Source organism: Carettochelys insculpta, chromosome 20 (genome assembly GCF_033958435.1).
Source record: "Carettochelys insculpta isolate YL-2023 chromosome 20, ASM3395843v1, whole genome shotgun sequence".
NCBI lineage: Eukaryota > Metazoa > Chordata > Testudines > Carettochelyidae > Carettochelys > Carettochelys insculpta.
The window spans coordinates 10,829,104-10,841,942 of NC_134156.1; the positions used below are offsets into that span (position 1 = coordinate 10,829,104).

General features: G+C 42.4%; 1 protein-coding gene across 4 annotated transcripts in view; it reads left to right on the forward strand.

Annotated features, from left to right (window-relative positions):
• ABCC3 (ATP binding cassette subfamily C member 3) overlaps window positions 1-12,839 on the forward strand; it is a 97,318-nt gene that overhangs the window by 46,541 nt on the left and 37,938 nt on the right. For 3 of the 4 annotated variants that reach the window (XR_012648217.1, XM_075014150.1, XM_075014149.1), the window contains exons 11-17: window positions 502-594; window positions 4,216-4,419; window positions 6,361-6,507; window positions 6,901-6,988; window positions 9,105-9,171; window positions 11,195-11,321; window positions 11,708-11,884. Coding sequence is in view for 3 of the 4 variants with exons in the window: in XM_075014150.1 (XP_074870251.1) it covers window positions 502-594; window positions 4,216-4,419; window positions 6,361-6,507; window positions 6,901-6,988; window positions 9,105-9,171; window positions 11,195-11,321; window positions 11,708-11,884 (903 nt within the window). In the remaining variant the exon portion in view is untranslated. The remainder of the gene's footprint in view (window positions 1-501; window positions 595-4,215; window positions 4,420-6,360; window positions 6,508-6,900; window positions 6,989-9,104; window positions 9,172-11,194; window positions 11,322-11,707; window positions 11,885-12,839) is intronic. The other variant, XM_075014151.1, reaches the window with a different exon arrangement.

Genomic DNA, 12,839 nt, shown 5'->3' on the forward strand with positions numbered 1-12,839 from the left:
TCTAGATTCTCCATTCCCTGCCAGTAAATAGTTGGTATATTTCCATATATGGTCCATGTTTTTCTTTTTTATGAGGTATGTGGTGGTGGTTTCTACATCTCTTGAGATGCTGTGTGCATTAGACCCGCTATAGCCCCCTTCCACTCTGAGCAGTTTCACAGATTAAATGACAGGTGTTCTCAGGCTTCATCCATCCTAATATAGGACTAGTACCATGATATACTTTATATAACAAAAGGAAGGGAAGGGAAGTTAGAGCACTCCAGTAGAACAGTGGAAATTCACAGCGATATTCTATATGGTGCTTGGCCTTGCCATGAGTGCAGGGGACTGAACTGGATGACTTCTCAAAGTCTGCTCCAGTTCTAGTAGTTTTTGATTCTTTTTTTAAGTACTTGTTAGTGAAGAAATACCTTCCTCTTTACAAAACCCAGCTTCTGTCGGTGACACAGTCTCATTTCATGGTGGGCAACAATGTTTTTTTTCTTTTTTCCAATCAAGACTTTAGGGCCTTCTGTGTTGGCGGGGGTTGCAGTGATGATCTTACTTATCCCACTGAATGCTGCAATTGCTATAAAAACCAGAGCATTACAGGTAGGTACAAGTTAAGGATAAACGTGTCACCCAAGGTAGTGGCTCTTCTGGAAAAGTGGAATAAATCAGTCTTTTTAGTGTCTGTTGAATTGAGAGTGTAATTTTTTAGGCTGTGTCTACACTAGAGAGTTTCATCAACAAAACCCGTGGAGCCTCCACATTCCTAAGGCGTTCTGTAGACGGTAAATGAACAGAAAATGGCACTTCTGTCGACAGCCTTCTGCTGCTCCCCCGTGAGGCAGAATGCTTCTGTCGACAGATTCTGTTGACAGAAAGCTGGTCTGCACTTTCAAGGGAGCCCTCTGTTGACAAGGCTTCCGGGATACCAGGCAGCCCTGTCTCCTGTGCTTCCAGCTGGCCATTCTGTCGACAGAGCGGATTGCTCTTTCAGTCTGCCTGGCAGTCTGGCCATGAGCTGTCGACAGAAGTTTTGTCGGAAGAGATGTTGCAACAGAAGCTTTTGTCGACAGATCACTCTGGTGTAGACATAGCCTTAGTGTAAGCTGGATGAGGTTCTGTCAGTCAAAAGAGTCATGAATGGGACTTTTCAGTATCATTCAGCGTTGGCTTAACTCTGCTGCTCCCTTTGAAGTAGGTGGGAGTTTTACTGATGATTTCAAAAGGACCAAAGAGATGCTATCACAGAACACTTCTGAAAATCCCACTCCATTTTTTTTTAACAATTCCTTCCCTGTGTTACTACAAATAACTCCATGATTCACAAGTCTGATATTACTTTTTTTCTCAGTGTTGCTTGGATCCCCTTATGTACTTCACTAGGCTTAACTGTTAAAGCTGGATGGGTCCTTTTTTAATTACATTCCCTGAACAAACCCAGTGCTATCGTGTTTTGAGTTGCAAGCACTGCAGGGCGGTATTTTAAAAAGTAGGAATTGAAACATAACCACAACACTTTTTTTTCTTTTAATCCTTCCTGTAGCACTTTTTTAAACAACCAAAAACCGCGTTCCAGGTCTTGAGAGACTCCCTTGCAAGAGGCCCTTTAATTTGATTTCACATCAAAGCAATAGATTAAATGGAAGGGGTCTTGAAGAAATCTTGGGCAAATAATTAATGAGACAGGCCTCTAATGTAGGTCCCTGTGTAGAGTCGGGGCCACAGGAGGACAAATGTGTACAGCACATAAGGCTATCATTTTGTTTGCTTTGATTACATAAGCACAAATATAGAAGCTGTTCTTAGTGACATACAAAATCCAGGTAAAATTGTTACATGTTATCCACAGAATTTCCTCGCCTGTTGTCCATGAACTAAAACAGAACAAGTTCTATTTTAGTTAGCGCTCAAAATTTTAATACTGATGGAAATTGTGACTAATCATTTAAATAGCCAGTTCTCCTCCCAGGTCTTCCCTAGTGCGAGCAAGAAAACTGAGGAATTGAATGAGTCATTGTTCAAGCAACAAATTTGTGGAATGATGCTAGGTGCTTTCCCAAGCTGCCTGAGTCTGATGGGGACCTCTTCTGATACAAGAGGATAATTCCCTCCTCCCCATGCCCACTCATCTGGTGGCCTCTATTATGAGTGCCTAGGAAAAGGTCGGATGTATTGATGTACTTGTGCTATTGACTTCCATCCTCTAAGGTAGAAACCAAAATTGCTGAGTCATGTCTTAAAGGCCACTGGACAGTCAACAGATGATGATGGCTTTCATCACTGCCAAGTCAGACTGAAGTTCAACTGATAACTCTAGGATGAAGAGAATCTTTATTCCATTAGCAATCTCCTTAGTCATCCACACTCTGCAAATTGTGCAATACTAATGCAATGAAACCCTTTGCCTTGGGGATGACAAAACCTTACTGACTCATTGTGATAAGTAGTGGGGTGTTGTACTCCCTTGGTGAATGTTTGAAGTACTTTTTGAGATAATAACAGAGAGGAAGCCGTGCTAGTCTATACACTATCAAAACAAAAAGCAGTCAAGTAGCACTTTAAAGACTAGCAAATAGTTTATTAGGTGAGCTTTCGTGGGACAGACCCACTTCTTCAGACCATAGCCAGACCAGAACAGACTCAATATTTAGGGCACAGAGAACCAAAAACAGTAAGCAAGGAGGACAAATCAGAAACAGATAATCAAGGTGAGCAAATCAGAGAGTGGAGGGGTGGGGGGGAAGGTCAAGAATTAGATTGAGCCAAGTATGCAGATGAGCCCCTATAGTGACTCAGAAAGTTCCCATCACGATTTAAATACTGAGTCTGTTCTGGTCTGGCTATGGTCTGAAGAAGTGGGTCTGTCCCACGAAAGCTCACCTAATAAACTATTTTGCTAGTCTTTAAAGTGCTACTTGACTGCTTTTTGTTTTGATAGTGTATAGACTAGCACGGCTTCCTCTGTTACGATTTAAACAATGTGTTAATGTGCTGAATTTGAATATAAAAGCCAGCTCGGCTGTTTCCCTTTCCAGAACGGTGCGATAATTCTTCGTCAGTAACACACATACCTTTAGGTCATTGACAGAATGCCCCATTCCATTAAAATGTTGACTAACTGGTTTGTGGATCTGGAGTGTTTTGATGTCTGTTTTGTGCCCATTGACCCTCTGTCTGAGGGAGTTAGAAGTCTGTCCAATATACAAAGCATCTGGGCACTTTTTTTTTTGAGATTTTTGAGATAAGGAACCCAGTCCCTAAGAGTAAATAGCATCAAAATTGGAAAGCAAACATAAATATTGGCAATAGCTGCCCCTTTAGTAGTAGAACACTTGCAGTGAAGTCTCACTGTTAGTTACATTCCATAAAATCTTGGGACAGCCAACAGCTCTGCCAGTTGATCAGTGCCAAAATAAATATTAGGGCTGAGTGGCAGTATTTCTGAATTCAGGGCAGGATGGATGTTGCATTTAATTTTTTCTTTTATGCATATTCTATCGCAGGATTTAATCTGAGAGTAATTGAGTGGAGACAGCTTATTTATCAGTGAGCTGCAATTTATTTGCAAATTTGACTTCATTAATCATGAATTAAACAGAGAATGGGAGTGGCTCGCAGTGTACAAAGGCAGTTTCTTTGCTTTGGGTGCTTATAGCTGCCCATTAGACTCTGACAAAGGCTCACATCCCCCGTCTGATCTGACTTGTTTTTTCCTCTTGTGATAAGTACTATTGATACTGGGCCATTTCCACCTTGCTGAATAGACCTTGTCGGCTCTGGCCCTCCCTCATACTGGGACCCCACTGTTTAACTACCCCTCTGAAACCACCCCCCCTGACTCATGCATCTGATGAAGTGGGTCTTTGCCCATGAAAGCTTATGCTCCAAAATATCTGTTAGTCTATAAGGTGCCACAAGACTTCTTGTTGTTTTCTTATTTATCAGTGTATTTTAAAGAAATGAAGGACACTCAGCCCTTTAAATGTGCACATTTTAAATTGCCAGTCTATAAAAATCTAAATAAAGAAAGGAAAGCACAAGTTTAACGTTATCAAAAGTCCATAAGCCCCACTGGGAGAGACTTTTTTGAAAATTTTACCCCTTGACATTAATGTTGATTTGAATACACTTCTGTTTATAACAATGCATGTGATACACTGCCTGCCTTTTGTATCTGCCTAAAAATATAGCTTGTTGAAAAAAATCTTTCTCTAAACAATTTAGGTAGAACAGATGCGGTATAAAGATTCCCGCATTAAACTGATGAATGAGATTCTGAATGGCATAAAGGTACTAAAGCTTTACGCATGGGAACCATCCTTTGAGGAAAAAGTGTTGGAAATACGAAAGAATGAGCTCCGGGTTCTGAAGAAAGCAGCCTATCTCAATTCTTTGTCCACTTTTGCATGGATCAGTGCACCATTTTTGGTAAACGTAGTTTGTTTTGCTTTCTCAAAGAGGTATTGGGGCACAAAATAAAAGGTGAAAGACAAAGCCCTTAAATAGACTGTCTACGTATCAAATAAGTATTTGAATAAATGTGTGTATTTAAAAATCAAACATACACTTTAAAACAATTCAGTACTTTATTGTTCCAGACTTTACTGCCAGGACTTTAACAGGGTTCAGAAAAGAGCTAGATAATTTCGTGGGGGATAGGTTCATCAATGGCTGTTCGCCAGGATGGGCATGGATGATGTCCCTAGCCTTTGTTTGTCAGAAGCCGGGAATGGGTGACGGGAGGGGATCACTGGATGATCACCTGTTCTGTTCATTCTCTCTGGGACACCTGGCATTTGCCACTATCAGAAGACAGGGTTCTGGGCTTGAAGGACCTTTTTGTCTTGGCACAGTATGGCCGGTCTTATGACACCATCCATAAAAAGTGTCGAAGTATTTTTCCGTGAAGTCTCAGAGTTAGAGCTGGGCAGAAAATAGCTTTCCCACCCTGTGGAAACTGGAAGTTAAAAAATATTTCTGTCCCATATCCAGAAAAAACATCAAAATCTGGAAACATGTAGTGGATTAAAAATCGCAGGGAGGGTGAGTTTTACATTGGGTTAATTAAAATATTTTTGTAAATGTCAGCCTCATGGTATGTACTTCATTATTTTATTTGGACTTTAATTTTTAAATGAGAAGTCATTGTGACCTAAAAAGCTGACATTTTTCATCTTGGAAATCATAGAACACTGGAACTGGAAGGGACCTTGAGAGGTCATCAAGCCCAGTGCCCTGCCCTCACAGCGGGACTAAGCACCATCCAGACCAGGGTTCAGTTGACAACCTACAGCTCCGGACCTGCATGCAGTTCTTTAAGGAGTCAGTCGCAGCTCCGGTTGCTGCCAGTGCTGAAATAATAGAACTAAATTTAATTGTTTTAATGGTCGTCAGGGTGGCGGAGGGACTGGGTGCCTGCGCTGCAGGTGGGGGAAATGCTAAGCCCACAGGAGAGCTGGGAGGAGGGACAGCCCAGTCTGCCCCTTCTGGAGCTGCACAGCCCCACTGAGACAGAGGTGGTGGCTCTGGAGGAGCAGCGGCAGCGCATGCAGCTGGAGGAGCTAGTTGGCTGTAGCGGATTAAGCATGGGGATGGGGAGGCAGGTTTGGGGCTGAGAGAGGTTAATCCTGGGGATTGGTGGAGGTTTGGGGCTGAGAAGGGTTAAGCCTGGGGATGCGGGGGGCAGGATTGGGGCTCACGTGACTTGATCCTAGGGGTGATTTAACATGCATTCTCATCACTAGTCTCCGCTCTCTTGCTGTGTGTGATTGCAGTTATTTTGTGAGTTGTAAAAATTATCCTCCCTATTATATGGAGGGGTGCACAAAGTTATACAGAGTCAGTGGGATACGTGGGACTCAGAGACAAATATCCTGTGTACTAAATGCTAAGAAATTCCTTCTTGACTAACTAGAAAATGAGTTTCTCCTGTGCTTGCCTGCCACAACTCCCTGGTTCAGGTTTCTGTGTTTAGCCTCTGGCTAATGGTACAAAGGTAGCAGAGGACAAATTGGATTGTTTGGAGCAAGAAAGTGGATTGGACTTTCCCCAGAGTACACACCACACCCTAAGAAATCTGTACTCACACGAGCCTGGCAGTTCACCTTGAAATCTAAACTTTCAATTAAATACAATCAGCATAATCAGCAAAAGGTGGCATTCTGTAGTATTTGGTAATCATTAGCTTTGTTTGGTAGGATAGCTTATCTTTTAGAGCATGTTGGAATTTAATATATGAAAAAATCAAAAAGCAGTAGTGAGTTTGTCCTGTTCTGATTCCAGTGCTTTTATTTCTAACTTTAGTTAGGCCTGAGAGCTCTTAGCAGATCGAGATCTTGTTTCAATCAAACATGCTTTTCTGGTTTTCAGGTTGCACTGACCACATTTGCAGTATACGTCCATGTGGATGAACACAATATCCTGGATGCAGAGAAAGCCTTTGTCTCGCTCACCTTGTTTAATATCTTAAGGTTTCCACTCAACATGCTTCCACAGGTCATTAGCAATCTTGCCCAGGTAAAGATGGTCTTGTTCATTATTTACTTCAAATGCAGAATACAATGGCATCTCTTGATTTCAAACTGGACTGTGTAATATGACAATTAAGTGTCACCCCATAGCCTTTTTAATGCTCTTTCATTAACACGCTATTAGCAACCTCATTAGCAACCTCAAGCCTGTGTTTTGTGTTTCCAGTGAGTTTTGTTTCATGTTAGGAAATGTACTTTTTCACAAAAAGGAGACAGCTCAGATAATGTTAGAGATACAGCCCATCCCATGGAAAGAATGAATCATAGCTCATGACCTCCACAGGGTAAAAGCACGTGCCTGTTTGCTTCCCTTCCTACAGGAAGGGGAATGGTTTCTCCTTTTAGAGATCATGAAATAATGTCTCCCTTTTTTTGTTAGACAAGTGTTTCCCTGAAGAGAATTCAGCAGTTCCTGAGTCACGATGAACTTGATCCAAATTGTGTGGAGACGAAGGTGGTTACTCCAGGTAAAGAGGAGATGGTGGATGATGGAAGTGTTCATGTGAGTGTCTGGGTGGGTGTGGAATGGGAAAGTGCACAGAAAACCCCAAACTTGTCCTATTTACTTTTAGACTGCTTGGGTTGCAAAAGAATCAATTCATAATAATTCCAGTGAATTCAGAAAGGAAGTCCTTTCTGGGAAAGCGCTTGGTTGCCCTTGAGACAATGTGGAAACTACCAAAGTTTCTGGCTGTGCTCTTGCCCTGCTCCTTTAAAATGCTGTGTATTTGAATGTATATTTGAAATGTAATGGATACTAGCAGCGTACCACGCTTTGGGGCATCTGCTGATCATCAGGAGACTGGCAGGGCCATGTGCACCAGTCATAGGGGTGATAGAGAGGGTGTGTGTGTAGTTTTTTGGTTTTTGGGGTTCTTTTTTGTGTGGGAGTGGGATGGAACAAGAGGTTCACTCTCTTTTGGAACACAGGGTATTGGCTGCTGCTAGAGGCACAGGACCCATATTCAGTGGGAAAACAGTCTGATCTCCCAGATTCACAATGTGTTGTCCTGTAAAACAACCCTGTTCTTTGATTTAAAGATTTGAAGGTTTGTTTTTTTTTTCTTCAAGACACTAAATCAGGAGAAGGGTGCAAGAGGTGCAGTTTGGCTCCTCATGTGATGAGGCCCACTACTGGGTGGGTTGGGGAAGTGGTAAAGGGGGAATTGCACCCGGGCCTCTTTGAATGGTCACGGCAGTGCTGCTATGCATGACAGGGAATTGGAGGGGTGGGGGGCTGTGCCATGGTGCTGAGGGCTGAGTTCCCTAGGCCCCGCCTCTTCTGCCTTTGGCCCCTCCTCATCTGGGATGCAGAGCTGGGCCCATCTCCCACCTTGCCCAGGTGCCTACATCAGCTGTCAGCAACACTGCATGTGATTACTAATACGTGCTTACCATTCCACAGGAGGTGAATAAAGCCTTAGAGATCTCTAACTTGTTAGGTCAGCAATATAGTGCCATTTAGAGCTGGGGCAGGCAGGGGGGCTCATGGGCCAGATCTGGCATGCCAAGCCTTTTGATCTGCCTGCCTCTGCGCATGGAGCAGCGCTGCTCAACAGCTAGCTGCTTCCTGTGGCTCTCTGTCCTGGGAAAGATTTGGGAGAGAGACTTCGGGGGCTGCCCCATCCCCACCAAAATCTCTCAGCTTCCATTGGCCAGGTTCCAGCCAATAGGAGCTGAGATTTTGCCAGTGATGGGCACAGCACGTGAAGACTCTCCTGCAGCAGAGAGCGCCTCATGCCGTGGTCTAGGGCTGCTAGCAAGCCTGGCAGCTTGCTGAGAGTGCTCCTGGCTGGGAGCTACTTAGGTAAATGCCTCTCAGCCAGAGGGGCATGACCACGCGCGCGCACACACACACACACACACACCACATCCCATCATTCTTCAAGATCCTACATCCCCTCCTACACCCCTCATCCAGGCCAGAATCCTTTCCAGCACCCATATGCCCTGCAAGACACTGCACCCCAACATCTTGCTTCAGGTCACAACCTCCTCCCATTCCCTCCTGCATGTGCCATATCCTGAGCTCCCTTCTGCACCCAACCACCATCCCAGACCCCGCATTATCTTTCACAGAAAAGTGTGACCCTGATCACTTACCAAAATCTTGGCGTGTCCCCCGCAATCAAAAATGATTGGCCACCCATTGCATAGAGGAAGACAGACTTTAACTTGTGCACTGACCTCCCCAGCAAACTGTTAGCCTTTTCCTGACTCTCGAGTAGTTTCTTGCTTGATGTGATGCTGTTTTCATAGAGGGATGTTAAACACTATACCGGGCAATTCACTTGATAAGCTGCTCTAGGGACCAGTCCTGCTGGTGCGGAGATAAACGGTTATCTCATGTCTCCGTTCTACAGTTCTGGGATTTCACTTACTTCGAACAGTATTGCCTTGTGACTAAGAAGATCACAAATGCTACTTCCCATGCCAACGGAAAAGGGAACATCAGTGAACTCCAGACATCCTGATCTTGTATAAATAAACACCCTCTGACTGTTCTCCCTTCTTAAGAGAAAGGCCTCACTCAGCACCATTATGTATAACACTTTTTCCACAATCTTATGTTCTGTTGTACAGGCTCTGCCATCAGTATAACAAATGGGACATTCAGCTGGGCAAAGGAACTCAAGCCATCTCTGAAAAAGTAAGATTTCTTTATTCACTTACAGCACAGCATCTCCCTGCTGCTTCCTTCTGTTTGTTGAGTTGGTTTAACTCCAAACCAGTGTTGTGTTCAGTGTCAATGTTACAAAATACTTCATCACATACTCTCCACGTATCTTTGCCTTTAATCATCAGACCAATCTGCATCTCCCATGTAATTAATCTGTATAAAGTTTAAATACGGTAGAGCATAGACACTGTAGTGACTGGCATATCATAGGTAGTTTAAGGGGAAAATGGAGTAGAAGTTGAACCTCTCTCGTTCAGCACCCTCAGGACTTGACCAGCACCGGATGAGAGAATTTGCTGCACCACAGGAGATCAGTGTTTTATAGTACATTACCAAAACTTCCACTGCGTACTGGAGTCTTAGAAGATATTTAGGGGTAAATTACAGCTAAATAACTGCACAAAACACTGAGAGTCAGGACTGGTGGCTGTAAACAAACTTTATGGGACAACATGAAACTTGGCCATGCCCATGATAATTGATTGTCCAGCTAACTAAAATCATTCCAGGTTACGAATGTTGCTGGATGAGAGACTATTGAACTAGAGAGGTTCAAACTGTACATTTATTTCTGATGTAGATAATATATATTTACTGGCCCAACCTGTCAAATCAGGTTGCCAAGTGGGCTGCTGGTATTAAGAAAGTTGGGGTGTACAGTTTGCAACTTAAAGACTTTTTAGTTCATGGATATGAGAGAACTTTTTCTGTTCCATTAAGGATTTTGCCTTCTACTCATCACCATGGTAGGTCTGGGTCATTCTGAGAACCAATTTTAGCAACCTCTTCCCCCACCCTCCCAGTTTTGGTTTGATCCCCTGTCTGAGCAAAGTCAAATCAAATCGTAGCTAAAAACTTGCATGTTTTGCCTACTTTCAGATCAAAATGAGGGGGAAACACATTTCCCATTGCTTCCAAGCAAAGACATTCATGCTTGAATGTATTATAAATGTTTAAGTAGAAACTTCGAAGTGGCTTAGATCTGCTTCAACAGCTCAGATTCTGCAAGAAGCAAACAAAGCTCAACTGATCCAGCTTCTGTGTTGTAATAGAATCTGAAGCCAGGTTAACTTCCCAGTTTTTGGGGTTTCATTCCGAAAGATTCATGTAGCTGTAATGAGAATTATGAGCTCCCAAAATCACTGTCCTTTGAAATGCAGATGAGGGAAAAATGCTTTTGGATATGGAAGATAAGGAGGAAAGTCTTTGAATTTGGGTGGTCAGTCCTGCCTGGAATGCTTTTTTGAAAGCCTGGCTGCACATGAAAAGGCTCCAGCAGGTATTGAAACAAGTCCAAGGAATATGGCTACAGTCCTGATTTTGCATCTGGTTCACTGCATATGGGGCTTGTGTTGACTTCCGAGGAGCTATGCAAAGCTACAAGAATTTGATCATGCACATCTGTTGGAGGGTTGAGATCTGAGTCAGGACATTAGATCAATGAGAATAAATATATATTTGGAGGGGTTTTTCTTTTCCCTGTCATGTCATTGTCAAGTCTGTTTAGTAGTGCTGTAAATATTTTAGTTAAATGGTTTAAATGTCTTTAAACAAGGTACTTAATTGTCTGGAAATGTTGAGAGATTGTCCTTGCTGAGAAAGGCCCTGGAAGTCAGCTTATTTCTTCCAAAAAGATTATTAACCCTTTGCAACCCAGTAAACTGGTATAATTTGAGAACTGGGTCTTATAATGGAAAGTGTATGATGCTCTCAGTGAATTTGGCGCATATTGCACGGGTAATAAGGGAAGTGTCCTAATTCATACTTGGAGCTCCTACGAGCCGCCACAGTATAAATAATAATTATAATAAGCATGGTTAAAAAGAAGTGGCGGGGAGAACCAACAACCCGGCCACTTTTTTACTGTATCATCTGATGTCCCTTTGCTGGGGTAGGTGGGGAATATCAGTGCGTACATCAGAACTGACTAAAGGATCTGAATTGTCTTTAGTAAACTAATGCTTAATTAATTTTCAGCTTGTTTCCTCCACAGTATAAATTTGATGGTTCCCAGTGGTTCTTTGGTTGCTATTGTTGGCCATGTTGGCTGTGGGAAGTCTTCACTGGTATCAGCTCTTCTTGGAGAAATGGAAAAGCTGGAAGGACAAGTGGCAGTGAAGGTATTTCAAAATAATGTATTCACACACCTAGTCTAATAAATACATGCACGTAATGAATTGTGTATATATACAGAGTGTATTAATACATATCCGCTTGGATAGAGAATTTGGGCTGTCTGTATTTTCACCAGCTTCCCTGCATGCTTGTTTGGTTTTGCCCAGAACTGTTTAATTTACTCAGCCTTAATGATTTGTCTTGAGACTTCCACTGTACATATTAGTGCATGTGCCTGTACAATACATATGTACTGTAGTGTGTGACTGTGTCTGTGCCTATTGCGTACAGATTTGAATTAGATCTGTAATTGTAAATCACAGTTCATTAAAGGTAAATCCAGTCCCACAATGAGTCCTAAATTACAGTCTTTTTTCCCCCTCTGTTTTAGGGATCTGTTGCTTATGTTCCACAACAGGCATGGATTCAGAATGCCACCCTGAAAGATAATATTTTGTTTGGGCAACAATATAATGAACAAAAGTACCAAAGTGTCCTGGAGGCCTGTGCTTTAAAAACTGATCTTGAAGTACTTCCAGGGGGAGATTATACTGAGATAGGAGAGAAGGTAGGGGCCTTAATGGCAAATGTGCATATGCTTTATAATTCGACTTTGATCCAGTAAACCTTTTAAGTAGATGCTTAACTTTAAGCTCATATTTAAGTCCATCATAGTAACCAAAGCTCGTAAGCGTGGTCTTAATGTTTGTTTAAACTGCTTTGCTGACCAGGGAGCATAGGACCTGATCTTGTGCGATACTGAGCATCTTCCACTACCAGTGAAATTTGGGCGTTATAAGAGTGATTCTCAACCAAGCGTACATGTACCCCTGGGGGTACTTGGAGCTCTTCCAGATGGTTCATTAACTCAGTTTCTCAATCTTTTTATGAATAACAAAAATTGGACTTGTTTTGTGTTCATCTATTTTTTAATTATCCTTTTGCACATTCATAAGTACGATGGTAAGTTTATTAGGTATAGGCAATTTCTTCCAACCAACAAGTTAAAATTAAGTTGTTTAAACAAATACATTGCAATGGTAGATAATTTTGTGTGTCTGAAAATTGAAGGTAATGGAGGTAGATAGATTTTCTTAAAAGGGTATTTTTTTTAAAAAATTGAGAAACAGTGTGATAAGGAATTCTGTCTGTGGCGGCTTCAGAATCTGTGCACTGTGATGTCGGAGAAATGTGCTCTAATTCACACTGAGCATGGCGTATGATCCTCGCATAATTCTGTATTAAAAATAGAACTCAGCTTGTTATGCAACTGTTTCCCAAATGAAATATGGTTTTGGGGAGACTCATAAGTTTTGTGCCAGCTTGGTCAGTGTTGTGTGAACAATGTGGGCAAAAGCTGCCATTTCAGCTGAACCTTGCGTTGTGTTTTACATCTCATTGGGTGGGTTATTTGATTTTGGCTTTTAGCAGCTTCACTTAAGAATTTAGTTAGAGTTAGGTCCTGCTTTGGTCGGGGGGCTGGACTTGAGGACCTGATGTCTGTTCCAGTCCTAGGATTCTAT